Source organism: Phyllostomus hastatus, unplaced genomic scaffold (genome assembly GCF_019186645.2).
Source record: "Phyllostomus hastatus isolate PE091 unplaced genomic scaffold, TTU_PhHast_1.1 phas_contig_210, whole genome shotgun sequence".
NCBI classification, from domain to species: domain Eukaryota; kingdom Metazoa; phylum Chordata; class Mammalia; order Chiroptera; family Phyllostomidae; genus Phyllostomus; species Phyllostomus hastatus.
The window spans coordinates 30,646,968-30,668,340 of NW_025333737.1; the positions used below are offsets into that span (position 1 = coordinate 30,646,968).

The window sequence follows — 21,373 nt, forward strand, 5'->3', positions numbered from 1 at the left end:
TGTTTCAGAGACCAACCTTTTTTTCGTGTTGTTTTGATTTTGAGCCCAACTATTTTCAAATCCAGACTGCACATCACCCCAATATGACCTAGAGGTGGTGGGGGAGCAGGACCCCCAACTTCAAGCTTGGTGAGAGTCGGTTCCAGGTCACACCCAACCCCTGTGCCATCAGCCCTGCAGATAAGGGCCCCCCTCTCTCGTTACCATGGCCACCAGCACCCCCTCCCCGGGGAGCGGGCAGCTTGTCTCACAAGAATCAGTGGTCCACTTGAAATTAACCTTAAGTAAGCTAGAGAGGCTACAGTCTGCCAGAGAAAGACCAGACAGGCAAGCAGGAGGTGGATCCATTGGCTGACTATATTGACAAGATACTGATTGGTTACATGTTGAAGAAAACATACAATACAAAATACAGAAAAAGTTGGTTCCATTCCCTCCCACTCACCCCCCCCACCCACCCACCCCCAAATACTCATCATCGTGATTTGGTCAGAACAGGGCTCAGAGCCAGAGGTCAGGGTGACCAAGGATGAGGGGCGTGGGGTGGGCTGTGGGCAGTGGGTTCGTGGCTGTCACAATAATGCTGTGGTCGCTCTCCCGGCTGAGCGTTAGGGGTGAGGGGGGACTGCGGCCTGGTGCCAGCCAGCCAGCCAGCTAAGGGAAGAGCTGTCTCTCCCTTCCCCAGTCCCTAGGGCCTGCCCCGTGGCCCGGAACCAAGCACGCTTCAAACACGGTAAGGATATGGATGCTCTTGCTGAGTCTGCTCGCCAGCAGGAGGAAAAGAGGGTAACTGCTCCAACCCCTGCTTCCCCGGATACAAGCGCGGGGACAACAGGGGCGCGTGGCTACGGCCAGCAAAGGGAGCGTGGGAGAGCAGTAGAAAGGGCAGGGAGTGGGAAGAGATGATCATATATATTAAAAAAGTGACTTAAGACTTAAAATTGCATTAGTATTTGTACAGAAAGGTGCAGGTGGAATAACTCACTCCGGCCTATGAACAAAATTAGATGGAGAAATCATGGTGGACCCCTCCCCCTGCCCCCCCTCCCCCCAGTGGTGGCCCAAGTAGTTAAGTGCGATTGGTTAGAGTGGATTCCAGTCGGGTTGTTCAGGCGGAGGAGGTGGGGGCAGTGGGCAGGCGAGGGGGGCTCAGTTGCTGCAGCACTGGCTCCTGCTGGCTGGGTTGTTCTCCTGGAGGTCCACGCCTCGGTTCCGGCCCGGAGCACCAGCTGCGTTCTGGGGCTCATTCTTGGGGAGCTTCTTAGCTGTTTGGGAGAGGAGGGAAAGAGGTATTTGTGGGGATACTCCAGTACTGTCTCCCAAGTCCATGTGAGTAGAATCCGGCCTCTACCACCCAATCAGTCATACCGAGAGCGTCACTTCTATGTGCCAGTGCACTCAGCATTTCAGGACACTGAGGCAAGGAGAGGTTAAATGACCTACTCAAGATCAGAGTTAATAAGGCAGGATGACTTCAGAACCAAATGGGCTAAAAAAAGTCCTAAGAAATGGGTAGGATGGTGATGTCGGGTTTTAGGTGGATGGCAAGCTAAGAAGTCAGGAAGTGGAACGTTGAGACTTTGACCCAGGCTTTAGAACTTCCGGGGCAAACTGTCTACAGCTGGGAGCCAGATAAAGGAGGCGGCGAATCTGTCCGAATATGGAAGAGGGTGAAAGACCTGTTGGCGAAGGGACCCCACAGGCGTATTACAGAGCGGCAGGCAAGAGCTGTGCCCGCTGGGGGCGGGGGGACGGCTCACCTATCGCCATGAAAATTTCATTCACGTTCATCGCGGTCTTGGCCGACGTCTCCATGAACAGCAAGCTGTTGTCGTCTGCGTAGGCTTGTGCTTCCTGATTCGGACGGGGGCGAGAGAGTGGGTGGGAGGGACATGTTGGCAGCTGGCGGGGGCTGGGGCCCAGGATAAAAAAATCTCCCCGCATGACAGTGCCTCATTCACGGCAGACACAGTTCCGGGGTTTCCGGGCCGACAGCTCTCCCCTAGGGGTTCCTCTGAGACACCTGCACCACGCGCCCCGCCCCCCACTTCAGGTACGGCCCCTCTCAGCTCACGGACCTCGATCGGCAGAGGTTTTAGGCAGGTGCCCCTACGTCCTTCGTGCTCTTCAAAACCACTAGGCTGGGAATTACTGCTAGAAAACCAGCCCACGAATGCAGCCGTGTGCTGAACGAGAGCACGGAAGGGTGCACCTCTGGCTGCGACGCTGTTTCCAGTCTCTGCTATCACAAACCACCTCGAAGTCCCTCAGCTAGGGACTGGCAAAAAAAGTCCCGGCAAAAAAAAAAAAATTAAATATACAGTATGTTGAACACACTCCCTCCTATTAAAGAAAGGGACTTATGTAACCCTGGCTGGCATAGCTCAGTGGATTGAGTGCGGGCTGCAAACCAAAGAATTGCAGGTTCGATTCCCAGCCAGGGCACATGCCTGGGTTGCAGGCCAGGTCCCCAGCAACCGCACATTGATGTTTCTCTCTCTCTCTCTCTCTCTCTCTCTCTCTCCCCTCCCTCCCTCCCTTCCCTCTCTAAAAATAAATAAATAAATCTTAAAAAAAAACAAAGGGACCCATAGGCATGCACACATTTCTGGAAAGATGAGAAGCTAAGGAACTTGGGGGTAGAGAGAGACTGACTTTCTAGGGTTAAGAGACTCAATTCTACAGACCTTCTCGTACTATTTAGATTTTACTGTGTGCATGTATTACATGAAAAGGAGTATTTCTTTTTCAGTAGGTCTCACTAAAAAGTTTACAGGAACAATAAGCAGAAACTTCGGCCGCCTGTGTGCACACATCCGCTACTGCCACGAGACAAGGGGAGGCGAGTCCTTCCGGCCCGGGCTCAGGTCAGGAGAGGACAGAAGATCCCAGCGCGCCCACTGCCTCCCCGGGCGGCCCCTCCCGCAGTCCCCACGCAGCCTGAGGAAGGCCCAGGCGGCTGGCCCCCTCCTTCCCCCGGCCTGTCTGTCCCCCACACCTGGAACTCCACGGCTCTCTTGACGGCCAGGTCTGCCTTGTTGCCCGCAAGCGCGATGACGATGTTGGGGCTGGCCTGCCTCTGTAACTCCTTCACCCAGTTCTTGGCCCGTGCAAACGTGTCCTGGGGAGACAGGGCCGGAATGTCACAAAGGGACAGAGGAGGCGTCCTGCCCAAGGCCACTCACTAGAGAAGCTCCAGCCGGCAGGGCTGAGCTGTCTAAGGCGCCACCAGCCAGGCATTCTGAGGAGACACCCCCACACGGCAGAGGAGACCTGCCCACACCCCATCCAGGGACCAGGGTCGAGAAGCAAGGGAAAGTCTTTACTGTGTTGGTGATGTCATAGACCACGATGGCGGCCTGTGCCCCCCGGTAGTACATGGGGGCCAGGCTGTGATACCGCTCCTGGCCAGCCGTGTCCCAGATCTCAAACTTGACTGTCGTGTCGTCCAAGCAGACGGTCTGTGTGAGGAAGGCCGCTGTAAGGGGGAAGGTGGTGTTACCAGGCAAGGAGGGGCTCAAGAGGCCGCCCCCGCGTATCTCCACTGGGGTGTCCGGGCTCTGGCACTCAGAAGCCTTCTCCTGAGACGGGCACAGAGAAGCCCCCGACACGGCCACCAAAGCAGGCCTGGGCAGGACAGGCCGAGTCTGTATCTTCACGCGTGTGTCCAGGGGGCTGTGGAGTGCACACGCTTCCCGGGCCCACACTCGGCAGAGCCGGGGAAGGGACGCCTCTCCGAAGAGGAACTCGACACGGAGCGGGAGGAGGAGCGCCCCGGGGAACCTGACTGAGCTCAGAAGGGTGGGCCCGCCGGCCCTCTCCCTGGTCCTCCCTCCCCGCAGGGAGCACAGTCCAGCTGCGAACCTCCCTGGTCCCCGGGCCAGCTCCCGCGCAGGGGTGCTGCTGACCTCCTGCTTCCTGAGGACACTCTCGCGTACTGAGCTGTGCCGGGGACGCCAGAAGTACACGCTGTTCCACCACCAGGCGGAGGCTGGGTGGCCCGCTTCCCAACCGCCCCCGCCGCCCCCAGGCACACTGGCTGGCCACAGCCGGCCATTCCTGATTGGCCGCCCTGCAGCCTGACCTTCAGGAAACACAGGGACCCTGTCTTTGGCCCGAGGGGGCGAGGGAACGTGCAGCACCTGCTCACGTGCTCCCCGGAGGAGGCCCAGGGCCGGGCAGGCAGGTGGGAGTCCCCTTCGCCCCAGGACCCAGCCGAGGGCTGCAGGGAGCTCTGTTTGTGAAAGTCTGCTCCCCTGGCTGCCTCCCCCCGCCCCCCTGCCCCGAGGACACGGGGTGCTGCCGCACTTCCCCTCCCCAGCTCCTGACCCGAGTGCTGAGGAGGCAGCGTGGACTGCTGACAGGGCCCGTTCTGCCTCCGGCTGCCCGGGGACCTCCCGCCAGCCGAGAGGGCAGAGAAGGGATGACTCAAACCCAAGGCCGGCCCTGGTCCCGCAAGGTCTGTACTGGCTACAAAGGCGGGAGGCCGAGTCCAGACCTTTCCATCCTAAATGCTGACCACGGGGAAATCAATGACAGGCTCTGAGCTCAAGAAAGTGTAAAGGTCAGCTTCAGAAGTGCCAGCTCACTCACCACCCATTTCCCCATTTTGGGAACTGGGAGCGGGCAGAGCAGACACGTGGCCTGGCGCCGTAAGAAGGACCTGCGGGAGTCCAGAGCCGGCTTCTCCCTTTGCAGAGGCTGGGTCGGTGGAGGGTCTTCACCGAGGCCACACAAACAATAAGGAGGCAGAACCGGGAGGGGAAGCCCGCCCTGACTCCCACCTGGTTCTCGCTAGAAGTTCCTTGGGACTCCAGCATGGAGAGCAGCCGTGGGATTTGACCCCAGGGCCCGGAGGAGGCGAGGGGCCGCTGCCCCGGGTGGACCTAGTCTCTCGGGGTCGGCAGCTCCCTTCCACTCAACACCCACTCACCTCCGATCGTGCTCTCCTGGTACTCGTGGAACTGTCCCTTGACAAAGCGGAGGACGAGGCTGGATTTGCCTACCGCGGACTCCCCCAGCAGGACCAGCTTAAATTGGCAGATCTTGTTCCCGGCAGCGGGTCCGTTGGGTCGCGCTGCACCTCCCCGACCCGCCATGGCCCGTCCCGCTGCAGTGCTACCGGTGAGCGCGAGGGCAGGGGCCGGCGCTACGCGAAGAGGCACTTGGTGGGGAGGGGGCCTCCAACTGCAGGCGAGAAACCAGAAGCACCGGGTTAGTCCAGGGGCTGCCGCGCAGCGAGCCCTTCTTAAATCCCAGGTCTCTCCCTCTGCCCTCCCTGACGACCTGGCTGACAGCCGCCCCTCACCCCAACACCCTGCCCGCCCCCCACCCTGGGAAGTGAGGCGAACAGAGAAGTGGTCTCCCAACTTCAGGCTCCTGCTCTGAGCAGACCCGAATGTGTCCACGCACACACAGATAAACACGCACAGGACAGGAGCGGGCACGTGCCGGCCTGGTGACGGCGGAGCCCGCAGGCTCCTTGGGGCACCGGAAAGCGGCCCAGGAAGGCAGCAGGATCCAGGTCAGCGGACAGTGAACCTGCAGCCCTGCAGCCGCGCTCCCAGCCCACCTCCGTGTAGAGCGCGGGCAGTCCCGGGAGAAAGCTCTGCAGGCCAGGTGCTGGACCAACCTCGCGGGCACGCAGGGGCCAGCGCCCGGCCAGCGCCAGGTGTTGTTGGGACTGCCATTTTGTCCTGCCGTCTCCAGAAAGACCAGCCGATGTTCTCAGTCTGAGGCTGGACTGGGCACCAGGATCAAAGCCTCCCCCTGAGCCGCTGCCCCCCCCCGCCCCCCCGCCCCCCCGCCGAGTTCTCTCATTTTTATGGGCCGGAAGTCTCACACGCATTAAAAAACAAAACACACACACAAAACCAAACACACCCCAGCGGCTGCCAAGTTTCCCTCTTAAATAGAGACCTCAGTTCCATTCTCTCCTGGCAGAGGCAGAGGGCGACCCGGAGGAGGGACGAGCAGGGGGCGGTGGGGGCGGTGGGTGGACAAACACGGGGCACCAGGACCTGCGCCCCCAGCAGCTGGGGGTCCAGCACTGACATCTCAGTCACTCGGCTAGTGACAGCTTCGGGGGCCAACTTTTTTTTTTTTTGAGTTGTGGAACTGCAAAAGATGAGCAGCCTATCTTCAGAAGCCTCTAGAAGACTTATGTTAAGAGACATCAGGACACACACGGAGTGTTTCACAGCCAAGCACCGTGAGGAGGAGGCACCGTGTCGTGAACGCCGCAGGGTCTGAACTGAGGTGGAGAGAGGCGACCTGGATCAGACGGCCCTTTCCTGCCCGCCCCCCCCCCACCCCGGCCCGGGGGTACGTCCCCCTGCGGTCGGGACAGGACGGGGTGTGAGGGAAAAGCGGGCGGGTCTGCGGGGAGCGGCGATCTGTGGGCGGCGCAGGGCTCGCTGCACGCAGCCTCGATTTGTTTTTCGCACCCGGGCTCTCCCAGCAACGTGCTCAGAACGTTCGGCCTCAGGAAGAATGATTCACGAACCAGGAACAAGAGCTTCCTTTCTGGACCGCACCAGGGGAAACGAGGTTTGGAACAGGGCCGCCTCTTCCCCAAGAGCACAAGGAAGGAAGAATGGGCAGGGCGGGTGGGATCTTGATTAGTGAAAAGAAACGCCAGCTTTGAAACAGCTTATCGTTGAGGATGTCTTCTCTTTGCATCCCCATCAGTGGCTGTGCACGACTCTCTGGCCCTTGAGACAAGGCCTGCTGTGCTTCTGGCTTCTCCGGGACGCGCCCCCACCACGCGTGCGCACACAGGCATCCAAGGAGGGCTCGCCCACCGAGTCGATTCTCAGGGATAGCCAACATTCGCTGCGCAACGGCACAACCGTTACCTCCTCTAACCTTTCAGACAAAGCCTGACATCCAGGCACGAAGGCCCTGCTCCAGGCCCCCCAGGGCACAGGTGACAGAGCCTGGTCCACACACGTGGGCAGCCTGGACGCTCAGCCGTCTGCCTGCTGTTCCCCCTGCTGAGGAAGAAGGGTGGACACGACGCCCACCCCGAGTTTGGTCTGGGGCTGCTGGTGAACCAGATTCTTCCTGTGGCAGCGGCTTTGCTGGCCCAGCGAGGCCTGGCTCCAGCCTGCAACCGACAGTCACTGTGACCCTTGCGGTCGCTGCGTGCTCCAGACGGTGGGAGGAGCCACCCGGTGCCAGGCAGGACGACAGCAACGGGGGGAACCACAGTGCAGTTACAGCCTGGCTATGACCACAAATCCACGCGACACAGGATCCTGACGAAGTGACAGAGTGCGGCTGGGGCACTAGAGGAGGCATGGGTGAGTGGGGAGAAGGGGACAGATGGTGAAGTTCTAAACTAAAAACTAATAAATAAATAAATAAATAAATAAATAAATAAATAAATAAATAAATAAAGCAGTCGGGACTGTGGCTACGAGCACCTACCAGACGAGAAAAACAGAGGTAATATCTGAGTCTGGTCCCTATCAAACCGGAGGGCTTCCAAACCTGCCCGCACAGAATCTGGCTTTTTAACCGGTCCGAAGGAGAGGCAAGTCGCTCGCACGCGGTGGCCCCCGGCTCTGCCGCACACCGACACCGCGTGTGCGGCGGTCCCTGGGGGCGCGCCACCGCAGCTGTGGAGGGGCGCCCCGTGTCTGCATGTTTTGAAAGTGCTGCAGGTCCTGCACCTGGCACGTGCTGGCGGTCCTGCCTGCCAGAGACACCTGAGTGGGCGCGCCCAGCACCTTCCACAGCCTGCTGCCTCGGGATTTTCCCAGGCCCCCGTGGTGATCACGTGACCACACCTGGAGCACCTCCCCAGACGAGAAAGCACAGAGGAAGCTGATTCTGCCGTGAAGGGCACACCCAGACCTGGTGGGGCGGGGGAGGGGAGTCTAAGACAGGAGAGGGCCCTGCCCAGGCCCTGGGAAGCTCTCGGTCGCCCCCCGGCAGGTGGTGGAGGTGAACTCCCGCACAGAGCCGGGCTGCCGCCTAGGGGAGGGAATCTGACTGTGGGACTCCTTCCTCCTGAGCCAGGTGTGGGAACCCTCGGGGTGCAGGCAGGCGATGAGAGGAACGCAAGCACTGGGGGGCGTGCCCCGCCCTTCACCACAACGCAGACGGAGGGGCAGGAGGGGTCCGAGCTGCTGAGCACTCGGCCCTGTGAACCAGCACAATGGGCATGTGCCCAGCCAGCTCTGGGGCCACGGGCGGGAGAGAAAGAGAAAGAAAAAGCGAAACACGGCTCCTCCTTGCTTTGGGTTCCTCTGCTCTGGACACGGCGGTGGGTCTCAAACTCTTTTCATCAGAACCCCCCTGGGCACTCAGAAAATAACCCTGCCCGACAGAGTCAGACTCTCTGGAAGTAAAGTCTCCTCCGTAATCCATGAAGTCACCCCCTTCACGCGCTGTGTCCTTGCTGGCAAAAGGGTGAACAATTCCAGCTGACGGGTGTCTCTCACGCTTCCTGTTTGCTCCAGCGACTTCCTCTAGCTGACAGTCCCGGCTCGGCCTGGATAGTGAGCTGATTAGGGAAACCAATCACGGCCTGTTGACCAGAGGCTGGGCCGGGGACTCACTTGCTCAAGGCTCAGTCAAGGTTAGCCAGAAGGGGGGGGTGCACGGCGGCGGTGAGAACCAAGTGACCTTGCCCAGCCCCTCCCAGAGGTGGCTCTGGCCAGTGACTCTTGAGCTACACTGCACTCTGGGAAAAAGCATTCCTGAATATTTAACATCACAAGAGCTGTGCGACACAAGACAGCAGCAGGAGCAACCTGTTAGCGTAAAGAGAAGGAAACGTGGGGCACAGGAGGAGAGGGAATTGGGTTCAAAGGCTAAAGTGGAAGACATCTAAAGTCTCAGATCAGCCCTGGCTGCTGTGGCTCAGTGGACTGAGTGCCAGCCTGTGAACCAAAGGGTCGCCGGTTCAACTCCCAGTCAAGGCACAGGCCTGGGCTGTGGGCCAGGTCCCCGGTGAAGGGCACTCAAGAGGCAAGCACACACTGATGTTTCTCTCCCTCTCTTTCTCCCTCCCCCTCTCTAAAAATAATAAATAAATCTTAAAAAAGTAAAATAAAACTCTCAGATCAGCTCAGGGGTGGTTTACCCATAGACTCAAGAACACAGCTCTCCTTGAAGAAGAAGACCACCACTAGTGCACACAGACCCGGGGGGCGGACTCGCAGCAGGACTACCCAGGCCTGAGGCCGGCTGCAGACCCAGAGGGCAGGAGACTCTGAAGCGACACGAGCCACTGGAGGCACCCACTGGCAGTTCCAACGCAACGAGCAGGTCAGGACCTGGGAGCAAGAACCAGGGTTGGTTAAAGCCTGGTTCTGCTGTGTATTGGCCAAGTGACCTTGGCCGAATCAGACAAGCAACCAGTGTCGGCTTCAGCCCCTTAGCTATGAAATGGTTTTACTTAATCCTAATCGCACAGGGTTGTTGGGAAATTTAAATGAAACCACGCACAGCGTTTATCAGCACGGTATTAGGCTGAAGGTAAGGTTCCAACAAGTGGCTGGTTCGTTATATGAAGAGGCTATCTAGTTTTCACTCACCGGTTGTCAAAGCTCAAAAGATCTTTTTTTTTTTTAAAGATTTTATTTATTCATTTTAGAGAGGGGGAAAGGGAGGGAGAAAGAGAAGAGAAACATCACTGTGCCAAAGAAACATCCATCGGCTGCCTCTCGCTCGCCCCCACCTGGGGCCCCGGCCCGCAAGCCAGGCGTGTGCCCGCACTGGGAATCACACTGGCGACCTTTCGGTTTCCGGGACGACGCCCAGTCCACTGAACCGCACCAGTCAGGGCTCAGGAGGTCCGTGTAGACCTGATCCTCCTCTTCCCGATGACAGAGGAGAGGAAGGCGAGGCAAGGTGACCTGCTCAGGGTCACAGCCAGATGGTGGCAGAGCCTGACCAGGGGACTCTTAATTCCAGCAAGGCGCCCCCACCGGAGACAGAAAACCCAGGAACGTCCCCGATACCATTATATTGACTAAGAATGGCGGGGGCTGCCACCTTCCTTGTTTCCACAGGCCCACGTCTCCCCTGGAGAGGGCGACAGAGGAAGCCTGGCCCTGGGAGCCAGGGCGACACTTGAAAAGCACTCTGCTGGGGTGTGTGAGGCCAGGTCTGGGTCCTCGCCCCACCGCAAGCCCGGGGCTCCGGGGAAACGGTGGCGGGAGAGGAAGAGCCTGCCGCCCTCACACAGCCTCGGCCAGGTGACGCCCTTTCGGGGGAAGGGAGGTAAGCCACGCCAGAAGGGGACTAGGGTGGGCCGAGTCCCACACCACTGGGACGGGCCGCCCGGTCCCGGTCCCAGTCCCGACTGTCTTAACCAAGATCAGTCTCACGTCACTCCCCGCCCCTGATAAGGCTCTTCTGGGGCTGAGTGCCGGGGCCTGCGCAACGAGGCACGGCAGATACAGTGTCCCCAGGGGCTCTGGCTGAGGCCCCACCTCCACCAAGCCCTGCAAAAGGGGCCAGTGTGCAGGCGCATCAAGGAGCTCGAAGCCTGCATGCCCAGGGCCAAGGGGTCCCCCCCACCACACTGTGCAGGCTGAGGCTGGAGCTCTGCCGGGAGCCAGCCGGACAGAGTGCAGCTGCCCCTGCAGCCCTTTCCCGTGTGGGGAGGCCTGCCCTGCCGCTCTGGACAGGTGCTGACTGGGTTAGGTGGAGGCCCGGAGGCCCCGAGGGCCTGACTGCCAGCTCCCCGGAGCCCCGCCCCAGCAAGAACACCAAGAATTCCTTCCCGGAGCTCCGGGCTGCCTTCTCGCTCTCAACAACAGGCGGGTTCCCCAGGGAGGCCGAGGGACGTGGAGTCAGCGCTAACTTCAGGGCCAGGACGGAAACCTCCAGTCCCTGCTCCCTCTCCCCCTGCACCCACAGGGAGCAGGCTGCTGGGGGTGGGGGGCATCTCCCCGTAGCCGCTGACACAGCTCGGTCGGTGTGATCTGCCCACACTGCCCACAGAAGGGCCCAGGGTTCACAGACAGCTCTAGGGTTCTCACTCGCTGATCCTGGCGGCCGAAAGAGGGGCCGGGCACTTGGGTGACAGGTTAGGGAGGAAGGTCGCCTGGACAGGGGACAGCTTGCGGCTGTACCAGGAGAGCATTCTCCCTAAGGAGGGCCTGGCCTCCGACGCAGCACCACCCAGGCAGCAAGGCTGTGGCCGGGTTTCTGGTCCCATCCAGGGCAGCTCTGTAAGATGCCTCCAGCAGAAGCTCAGTGTAAAGCCTGGCACCTTCTGCAGCACAAATCGACACACACGTCCAGCTACGGGGCAGGGAGGGCGTGGGAATGAAGCCGTGTGATGCTCACACCCCATCCCACTCTTCCCGGTCAGTGCCAGGTGGGATGCAGAGAAGGGAGCCCGCCAAGGCACAGGCCATCCCCGGGCCCCAGCCTGCACCTGCCACGGCCCCTCGATGGGGCACGAGGGACGTGGAAGCCAGCCGGGCGGACGCAGGAGGCCTGCTGATCCACAGCCGCACAACCACCCTGCCTTTGCCTGACTCGTGCAGTCACTGTCTCATTAGGGCAGTTCTAGCTGGAGTCGCACCCATGCAGGGCCCACCTTCCCCTCTGTTTTGGGGGAGATCTCTGTAGGGGCCGGAAGTACCAGCAAGCACAGCTGCTGCCCCAGGCCCAGAAGGGCTCCAAGAATCTCTGCCGGAGGTCAGGGTCATCAGTGACACCTGTTCATCCACGCCAACAACTGCAACAGACACCTCTCGTCAACCTTTCCCGTCTTTACAAAAACCGGAAGTCACAAGAAAGCCAATCGACTTCTCTTCCCTCCTTGTCTTGCGCTCAGCTCCTCAGCGGACAGCAGAGGGCACAGGAAGCGTTTGGGAGGAGAGCAGGGGGAAGGGAACTGGGCATCGGACACCAGCACCCCAAACTCCTCTCACTCAGCTGCCCCTCTCCCCCACACACATGGGGGTCAGAGGCCGCCCGATCACCGACAAACGAGGTCTGAGGGACAATGGCTGCTCTCGGGAGCCTGGGTGCCCAAGGACATTTCAGGCCGACGTTGTCTTTCTTTTTTGCTGAACAAAATGCAGAATGGTGCCAGATGAAGAAATCAGGCGATGAATGGGTCTGAACACGTCTCATGAATGAACCACACCCTCCTTACACGGCCCCAAGTTCCCCACAGACTGCTGTGGGTGGAGGGGCTGCAGAACTCAGGGGCTGGAGGATCGGGGTGAGACGGTGAGAGGAACTAGGGCACTGTTGCAGGCGAAGGGGTCACAAAACAGAACTCTCCAAGGCTGGACCGTGTGGGTTTCCTCTGTTTTAACAGCATATAACCTCAAGCCTGACACACAGTAGGTGCGCATAAACGTGGCGAAGCAAGCCAGAAATACAGGCCTGGCTGAGTCTGGCGCGTCAACGGGGCCGTCGAAGGCTTAAATGCACACCAGATGGCTCGGGTCCCCAGGCAGAGCCACAGCCCAGCAGGGAAGACACCGCACCCCAGCATCTGGCCCTCCTGCACGGGGGTGACAGGAACCAGGGCTGGAGCCGGACAAACTTCAGTTCAAGTCCTGGAGCCACCGCTTACTAGGGTAGCCTTGCGTTGTGTTGCCAAACCCACTTCCTCACGCGTGAACTGGAGAGAAGAGCACCCAGCTCCCAGGGCCGCTGGGGAGAGGACGCAGGCAGGACGCCCAGCAAAGGGCCTGGCTCAGAGCGAGGCGTCCACGGGGCAGGGAGCGGCTGCTCCTCGAAACCCCGGCGAAGGCAGCGGGTTCCCCAGTCAAAACCTTCAGCACGATCCGCACTGCCCTGGGCCCCACTCCTCGCTGTCCCCCACTTGGAGAGGATGCCGAATCAGACAAGTGCTGCCGTCTGAGTGCGCGTGTCCCCCCAAAATCCACGCTGAAATCCTGATCCCTCGAGACGGCATCGAGAGGCGGTGCCCGTGGGAGCTGATGAGGCCGTGAGGGCGGAGCCCTCCTGAGCAGGGTCAGCGCCTCCGGGAGCTTCCGCAACCCGGAGGGGGCTTCCGTCAGGGTCTGACCACGCCGGCACCCTGGTCCTGGCCTTCCGGCCTCCGGAACTGTGAGAAGTCAGTCTCCTTGTGGATGAGCCACCCAGTCGGCGGGGTTTCGGGACAGCAGCCTGAACAGTCTGAAACCACTCTCACCAGTGTCCTAGGAGGAGGAACAGCTCGCAGCCGAGGTGTCCTAGCAACACCCCTGACCTTGTGCTCTCTGAAGACCGGCCTCCGCAGCCACAAGGATGGAGGGAGAGACCACCACCACCCGGGAAAAAAATCAGCATTGAGTTGAAACCCCCAGCCAGGCAAACTACAGCCCCTTTGAAAAAACAGCCCGGGGACACACACCATCTCGAGCCCCAAGGCCTCCCTTCCATCTGAAAGCCTCTTTCAGGAAAGGGAAGAAGTAGTTCAGTTGTGGGGAGGGGGAGGGGACAGGACCAGGACAGCTGACAAAGAGACCAGAGTTCCTTTTAAAACCAGGCTGAAAGTACTAGAGGTTTGGAGATCAGCGTCATTAATCACCGCAGCCCCCGAGCGGCTCTGAGAATGAGCTGACGACTAGGAGCTCGGCCAGGGTTCGGGAGACACCCCCCCCCCCCCGCCCCCGTGCCTGGGACGCTTCTGACAGAGCCACCCGAAGGGGTCACACACGTGGAGCCACGAAGAGAAGGCAAGAGGCTTGTAGACCAGCCCCTGGTAACGTCCCCAGGCAGTGTTTCCAGCAGGGCTCAGGTCGCACGCGCCTTCCGGGGGAGGACGGAGCCTGGAAGGGCTCGCGCTGGCCCGGGAGTCGGGATCACAGCCCAGGGTGACAGCCCAGGGTGACAGCCCGCCTCGGCCGCCCGGAGCCCCAAGCCCTAAGCCCTGCACACAGCGCCCCAGAGGGGGGTGGCCCATGTGAGAACGGCAGCAAGAACACGCGGACCCAGACCACGGGGAGTCTCTGACGAGACCCAGAGTCTGGAAGGGTTTGGCCGCACAGCTTAGCACCTGAAGCAGAGACCAACTATTGCCCCATTTTCCCAGCCGGAGAGTCGGCTGGACAGCGAACACCCACGGCGACCACTCTTGGACTGAAGCGGCATCTGGGGGTGGGCAGAGGAGCGCCCGCTGCCACCGGGATCAGTTCCCAGGGCCCGCACGCGGTGGGTTTCCCAGGCGCATGCCCACCCGGCCCAGCTCCCGAGTCGCAGCGGCTGAGACTAGCCACCAGGAGAAGCAGCAACTCGAGTCCACGCACGTGACTCCCCCGTCACAAACCCGGAGGGGATGTTTGCTAAAGAGGCAGTGGCCTTGGGGAGACAGCGATTCCAGCCCCGGGCAGGAAACACACAAGGTGGGTCCGGAGCACCTCACAGCCCCCCCCCCCAAAAAAGTGAAGTGCTGGAAGAATGAAACCCACACCGCCACAATGATGGGGCCAGCCCGAGGGGCCGAGAGACCTCCCGACGACCACAGCTGGGACAATCCGGACAATGAAACACAGTGGCACTGGACTACAGACCGAAGTGTGAGGTACACACCCGCGAGTCCACACTGATCTAAACAACCGAGCGGAGCTGGGGACGGACAGACCTCCGGCGGACAAGAACTCCCAGCAGCTCCCAGACACTCTGCCCTCGGGGAGAGGAGCACAGCCCTCCCCTCCTCCACTGCCGGCCACGCACGGTGACTTCCACCCAAGGAGGACAGCAACGGGGGAGGAGACGCAAGCCCTGCCCGCCGCCGCCTCGGCCAGGGGACCCCGGCTGACCCCCACGGTGACACGGCACGCTGCCGGCGTTTGCCTTTGACGTGACGTGACGAGAGCAGCACTCCACCTGTGGTCCTCGTCCCAGACACTCACACGCGTGACCCCGGTGTGACCTCGCGGAAAATGTCAGGCACCCCCCAAATGAAAGCCGCGCTGCAGAGCACCCGACCAGCCCTCCTCACGACGGCCGAGGTCGGGAAGGGCCACGGAAGTCTGAGAAGCTCTCTCGGCCAAGGGGAGCCGAGGGAGACGCGACGGCTGAATGGCACGGGTCCTGGAACAGAAAAAGGACAGGAGGTAACGACTGAGAAGATCGGAACAAAGCCCGGACTTTACTTAGCAACAACGCACCAACACTGGTGCATCAACTGTGACGAGCGTACAATCCTGGTGGTGTAAGATGTTAGTAACAGTGGAAGCCGGGTGCAGGGGGTTGTGAGAACCTCTGTATGACCTTCACGATTTTTCTAAAATTATTCTGAAATAAGTCTATTTAAAAAAAAAAAAAAAAGGCAGCGGCTCATCTTGTGACAAAAAGAGACCCGAAGACTCTGGTCACCATAAACTCGTGTTCGCAAAGACGAGTGGACTTCACAGGGAGCTGGGCTGAGGGGTGAGTGGGGAGGGGCGTGGCGGGAGCCCTACCAACGGCCTTGGGGTCGCCCTGACCGGTGTGGCTCGGGTGGTTGGCGTCGTCCTGCGAGATGGGAGGTCATGGGTTCAGTTCACCGTCAGGGCACAGGCCTGGGTCGCAGGTTCGGTTCCCAGTCGGGGCACGTACAAGAGACAACTGACTGATGATGTTTCTCTCTCACATCGACGCTTCTCTCCCTCTTTCTCCCTCCCTTCCCTTCTCTCTAAAAATAAATAAATAAAATCTGAAAAATCTATTTCGGGGAGTTTTTTGAAATCTCAAAAAATCTATTGTCTCGGGGTGAGCAGAGGAAAATACCCCAACCCTGTGGGCGGGCATGGGGCCGAGCAGTTTGAAGGCCAGGCCTGTGGGTGACACCAGGGAGGGCCGCTGTCACCACTGTCCATCCCGGCACCTGCTGGTGCCACTTCCTGCAGCCCACCCTCTCCGGAACAGGCCTGTGCGGACGTGTAGGGTCGCACCCACAGACGAGAGTTAAACTCACTTCCACTGACCCCTGCCAAGTCCTGGCCCAGGGTCCCTGGAGCGGCGACCAGATCTGCGTACTGCAGAAGGCAGCCAACGGGGCTGTGGACGGCCAGAGCCACGCCAGCCTTTTCACGGGAGCCCCTTCCCCGGAAACAGGGGCTGGGAGAGCTCCACCCTCTGGAGTCGAGTGTGTGATCTGCTCCCGCCTCCTCCATCGTCCGCACCTTAACACGCGTCCTATCTACCTGTTTGCTCTCCTATCCGTGAGCCCCCCTTCTGGTGGTCAGACTGCAGAAATGCACCGGCTCTGGGATCGGATGGATGTGAGAGGGAACCCCAGGTCACACGTCCAAGAAGCAGGAGCTGAGGAAGTGGGTTAAAGGGAACAGGCAGGCACCGGCTGCAGGAGTGGGAGGGAATGTCTGCCCTGGAACGGCCACCGTGCGGACGACCACCACGCCGGGCGCCGAGGCAGGACCGAACACACGGTCGGCACCGGCCGTGACCGGTGCCTCTGCGGGGCTCACACACAGGACACTTTGGGGCGCCTGGCACACACGAGACAAAGCTCAGAAAGTGCAGCTTTTACTTGAGTTATTGTTTCCATGCACAGCAGATGAGGACACTCACTCTGAAAACTCATCTTCCGTTATCCCAGACTATGGATGCGGAGGACACCCTAAGAAGTATTCTAGTTCTCCTCTGCCAAGACTCTCCAAGGCATTCTCACCTGGACTCGGGGACAGCCCAGTCTGCAAATCCTATCTGAAGCAGTATTTCTCAAACAGCCTCCGCAAAAGTAACCCTGACTCAAGTTGGGGGCAGGGGAAGGCAAAACCCCCCAAAACCTGGAAACTCAATCCAAAGCAGTCTGCTGCAACCAAAATATTGTCCTCAAGTTTCCTGCTTTAGCTTAAACTCATGCAAACTTTGCATTCCAATTTATAAGAGATCCAGGACCGTTTTACTATGAACATGCCTAAAACCGAGGAAGACTGAAGTACTTAGAAGATGCAAAGACCTCATCTGGTCTGTGGCTCTGAGTGGCCGCAGCGCACAACCCAGCAGGATCTGGGGACCCTAGCGGGAGGGGCACCATCATGGCCTTAGTTGGCATTCTGTTCTGTAAAATGGGATCACAACCCACGTCGATTCTGTTTAATATCTACGAAACAAGAAAACATGCGACACCACCCAGCAGTGCGCTGGGCATCACCGAGACACCTGGCACAAACGCTGGATCGGAAACATGGGGGTGAATTATGATGCGCCTTCAACACCCCATGGAGCCCCCAAATTGTTATTTTGTTGAGTCTCTATTCTGTAGCCAGGAACTGCACTAGCTCCCTTCCTGCTTGTTACTGATTCTACAAGATATTTTGTATCCCCATTATACTGGAGGAAACAAAGGATCAGCAAGGTCAAGTCGAAGCCCAAAACCTTGCAACCGGTGAATGGCGCAGCCCAGATGACAATCAGGTCTGGCTGCTCCGAAGCTCCCCTGCCTGCCACCACATCACACTGCCTCTCTGTTTACAGGGCGAGGGTTAGAAGAAGAAAGGTCTGTCTAAGTACTTGCTTGGTGGAGCTGAATTTAAATGTATGACCTTGGTCTGTTTCCATGTAAATTCTGGTGAAAAGAGCGCTCAGTGGACAGCCACCTTCTTCCCACGCGCACACAAGCAGCAGGCCGCGCCAACGCGGAACGAGGGGCCTAGGCCGAGGCCAGCCCTGCGGGTCCCCATGCCCTCAACCCTGCCCAGAGAGACCCTTGAGGCCACTCGCTTTTACTTTCAATTTCTAGCCATCGTGCCTTTTAGGTTCCTAAGAAACTAATGGCATGCAGATGTCAGCAAACTCGGGGTCCCTGAAGATTACTGACTTGGGGCTCCTAACTGCCACAGGGAGGCACAGGCAGAAGAGAAGGTGGTGGGGAAGCAGGCTAAGGAGGGCGGGGTAGGTGTGGGGAAGAAAGACGGCAGGGGAGGAGCACCAGTGATGAGGAATGCCAGGGGGTCTGAGCTTGGGCTGCTGCCTGCTCCCTCGAATGTCCATTCCTTTAATAAGCAGACCAAGGGAGGGCCCTTGTCTTAGGGAAGACGAGGGCACATTTAACCCCAAATCCCGGCCCCACCACTTTCTAACTGCATGTTCTAAGGCAAGCCATGCAAATTCCTTCAGTGTCATCTCTAAAGTGGAGGCACCAACCCCTCGGTCGCCCTGGACCCTGGTGAGGAACATGTGTGAAAAGAACTTTGCAACGTGAAAATGATTTCTAAAAATGAGTGGTTACCACTCCTCTACAGCATAAAGGCAGAAAAAGGCCCACTCGTCCTGAGAGGAGAGAGAGGCGAGGAAGGACATCAGAAAGGGGCTCCTCTCCCCCACAGAGCCCTCTCTCTTCCTGCCAAGCAGCGTCAGATCTCTCGAGACTTCTGGACGCCGGGAGCGGCTGCCCGACCACGCAGAGCGGTGGTGCTTCCCTTGTCTCTCTGGAAGGGAGAGCTTCTCCTTCGAAAGCCTATTCCAGAAGCAGAGCTGGGAGAGCACGTCCATGGAAAGAAGGTCCCCTCGGAAGACCGGCCAGCCTCGTCCTGGGACTTCCAAAGCGTTCCAGAAACCACCGCCCACTACCGAGGAGGTAAGTTCGGTCAGCAATCAAGCCCGGTGGGCAGCCAGGCCTCTCTGGCTCTGCCCCTCAGAGGCACAGGGGACCCAGCTGAGAGAAACGAGGTTGCCTGTTCGAGTCTCCAGTGACCCTCCAAAGAACCCCACACATAGAGCGCCTGGGATCTCCCTGTTGATTCTAATAAGAAAGGCGTTTTCGTTTGTCCAGTGGGAAATGAAATAAGCGCATCCCAGGTCTGGCTCAGAAGTTGAAGGAGCCAGACACCGTGACAGTCCAGAAGTAATCACAAAGATCTCAAGGCAAAAAGACCGGCGCTTGTGAGGGCATCCAAGGGCAGCGAAGATGGCCCAGCAGAGCTACAGAAACTCCCAAAGATCGCAGGGCCTTCCCTCCCTGCCTCTGCTGCAGATAGCTGGGGTCAGCCAAGGCCTCCGAGAGTCAGGCTGCTCTCATTAAGGTACAGTCCCCGTCCTGTACTTTGGCCACATAACAAAGAACCTCCCAGCTCGATCTGAGAGAGCAGCCATTTCACACGACCAAGTCCCAAGCAGTAGACAAGGATCAGATGTCAGCACGGGGCTGTCTCTTGGGAAGGCTGGGGGAATCGGTGCTTTCTGGCACGTTTATGAGAAGTCTGTGGGCTACAGAAACGAGCACATTAAGGACCCAGGGGGCCTAGAGGTGCCACTGTGACCTCAAAGTATTCTGTAATCTACAATTTGTTCAAGACTGGAAGGGACGGGAGATAGACGCTGGAACTAGAAGTGGTGTCCACCTGTTGATAAGGGAGGGGTGTGTGTCGTGTGTGTGCATGTGCACGCGCGTGTTTGGGAGTGTGAAAGAGATAGCTCAGGACCTTTCAGTTCCAAGCTCTTCATTTTGGGTCCTTTTTCTCCTCCCTAAAGACCAGCAGTCTCGGGAGGAGCAGTCCCTCTGAGGCAGCTTGGAAACCACTCCCCTGTTCTGGGAGGACATCCCTGAGTCTGGAGCAGGGGGGAGGAGGAGGGGAGAGAGAAGATAATGAATGGGCAGATCCACCCTGATCTGTAGCTGGAATTGAGCAGACCTCAGCTGAAATTTTTAAGAGGCAGGAAGGGAGACACACAACTCGGGAACACCACAACTACAGAGCAGGGCTGGGGGGCGGAGGGGGCAAGACGAGCACAAGACATCTCCTTCCTACTTAAACTCTGCTGAGAGGCCGGCTGGCTCCCTGGCTGGAGGACGGAGAGGAAGTAAAGGAGTCGTGGGAGCGTGTGCCTGTGGAATGGTCTCACCCAGGACCCCCACCCCCTCCTTCCAGGAAATGGACATTAAATCCCTCTACGGTTGGAGGGACAACTGTTTTCGTGGGACAGGGGCAGGAAAACCGCGACAGGGGGCACTCCTCGCCATCTCTAAAAGAGAAGGGGGACAGGCTCCTTCCTTCGCATCTGGCAAAGATCCCTCCAAATCTGGGAGCAGAGGGAGCAGAACTCAGGGTCTCCCTCCCACAGCTGGACTGGACAGGCCAGAGCGGGGCCACGAGAGTCTCCCAAGGCTCACGAAAGGCAGGGAAGGGAAAGAGAGAAGGGCTCCCCTTCTGGCCCGACGCCTGGGGAACTCCTTAAGAGGGGGCTACGGGTCGGAGGAGGGGTCAGTCTCCCTCTAAGCCGGGATGGACGGGAGGAAAGACTAGCCCGAAGACACCTCAACGCGAGCGAGACACTGGGTCCCGGGACAGGAGCACTCACGGCGGCTCCGGGGCGGCGGCGTTACTTGGGATCGGGGCTCGGCTGGCTCCGCTCCTCTCCCCCCCGGCGGTGTCTCCGGCCTCCACTTCCGCCTTTCAGCCGCTCCGGATCCGGATCTGCACGTCCCACCCGCCCCTCAAGCCTCCCAGGTGATTGACAGGACGAAGAGACCAATGAGAGGCACTCTTGAACCCTCCGGGCCGACTCGCAGGCGTGGCCCGTGGAGGGCGCGGGAGAGGCAGGAGAGCGCGCGCGGAGGACGGCTGATCTTGTAGTTCGCAGGGCTGGGAGGAGCCGGGGGCCGCCGGGGACTCGAGAGTAGGGTGGAGCCCGCTCCCGGCGAGGCGGAGCCTGGCGGTGAACTTTTTAAAGGCCCGGCCTGCCAACCGCGTCCCCGCGGGTTCCGGGCGCCCGGAGGAGAAGCGGGTGGCGGAGCTTTGGAAGAGGGCGGAAGGCAGTGTGTGCAGAACTGGGAAGGAAAACCATGATGCGAATGAATAGGCACGTGAGGCCGCGGAGAGCAGTCCTGAGCTGTCGCTAAACCGGAGAAGCTCCTGTCGGCCCTTTCGGGTCAAATCAGCTCTGGGAGCCCGATTGTTGGGGACGTTCGGTGATGGGGAGGGTGATGGAAGCGCTGAAGGAAGGGTTCTCTGGGGGCTACCGGGTGAGATCAAAGAGAGAGCCCCTGCCACTGCTCAGGTCAACCAGGGTCCTCCCTCTTTGGCTGGACTCCAAAATTCTCCAGGACTGCCTCTGCCTCTGCCTGCCCCACGCCCAGCCAGGACTAGCTCTCGTCTCTGATGCCAACTACAGAGCCTGACCACTTCTGCCTTCTCTCCCCGCACCCATACATGCAGAGTAGAACCGCTTGTGCTTGCTTCCACCTTACCCTCCGTAAGGGTCAGGGCTGTTTCCATTTTTTTCTGCTCCCCTCCATATGGATTAGGACCACTTACGCGCCTGCCTACCTTCTACGCTCCAACACAGACCATACTTCTGCTTCTACATCTCACCCCCAGGGACACTACTCATAACCTGTAGGGAACCCAACCTCGCCCCAGAGACAGCTGTAGGCATCGCTCCTATGACACCAATCATACTCTGGGGCCTGAACTGGAGAACTGCACTCTCTTGG

General features: G+C 59.3%; 1 protein-coding gene across 2 annotated transcripts; it reads right to left on the reverse strand.

The window, feature by feature from the left end:
• Positions 1-460: 460 nt before the first annotated feature.
• On the reverse strand, positions 461-20,384 carry RAB5C (RAB5C, member RAS oncogene family). Of its 2 annotated transcripts, none has more exons than XM_045835976.1 (6): positions 20,239-20,384; positions 4,934-5,187; positions 3,327-3,478; positions 2,999-3,121; positions 1,761-1,854; positions 461-1,265 (listed from the first exon to the last, which is right to left on the reverse strand). In XM_045835976.1, exons 2-6 carry the CDS (start codon positions 5,097-5,099, stop codon positions 1,150-1,152), a joined length of 651 nt encoding a protein of 216 aa, XP_045691932.1. In that variant the 5' UTR covers positions 5,100-5,187; positions 20,239-20,384; the 3' UTR covers positions 461-1,149. The 2 variants fall into 2 exon arrangements, with proteins under 2 accessions (XP_045691932.1, XP_045691933.1); XM_045835977.1 differs by lacking the exon at positions 20,239-20,384 and adding an exon at positions 5,633-5,745.
• Between the last annotated feature and the right edge of the window lie 989 nt (positions 20,385-21,373).

Coding starts and splice junctions, on each gene's coding strand:
- RAB5C (XM_045835976.1), bottom strand. CDS start 5,099: ATGGCGGGTCGGGGAGGTGCAGCGCGACCCAACGGACCCGCTGCCGGG. Junction 3,122..3,326: donor TCTATGACATCACCAACACA/GTAAAGACTTTC, acceptor CTGTCTCCCCAG/GACACGTTTGCACGGGCCAA. Junction 1,855..2,998: donor AGAGAGCCGTGGAGTTCCAG/GTGTGGGGGACA, acceptor CGTCCGAATCAG/GAAGCACAAGCCTACGCAGA.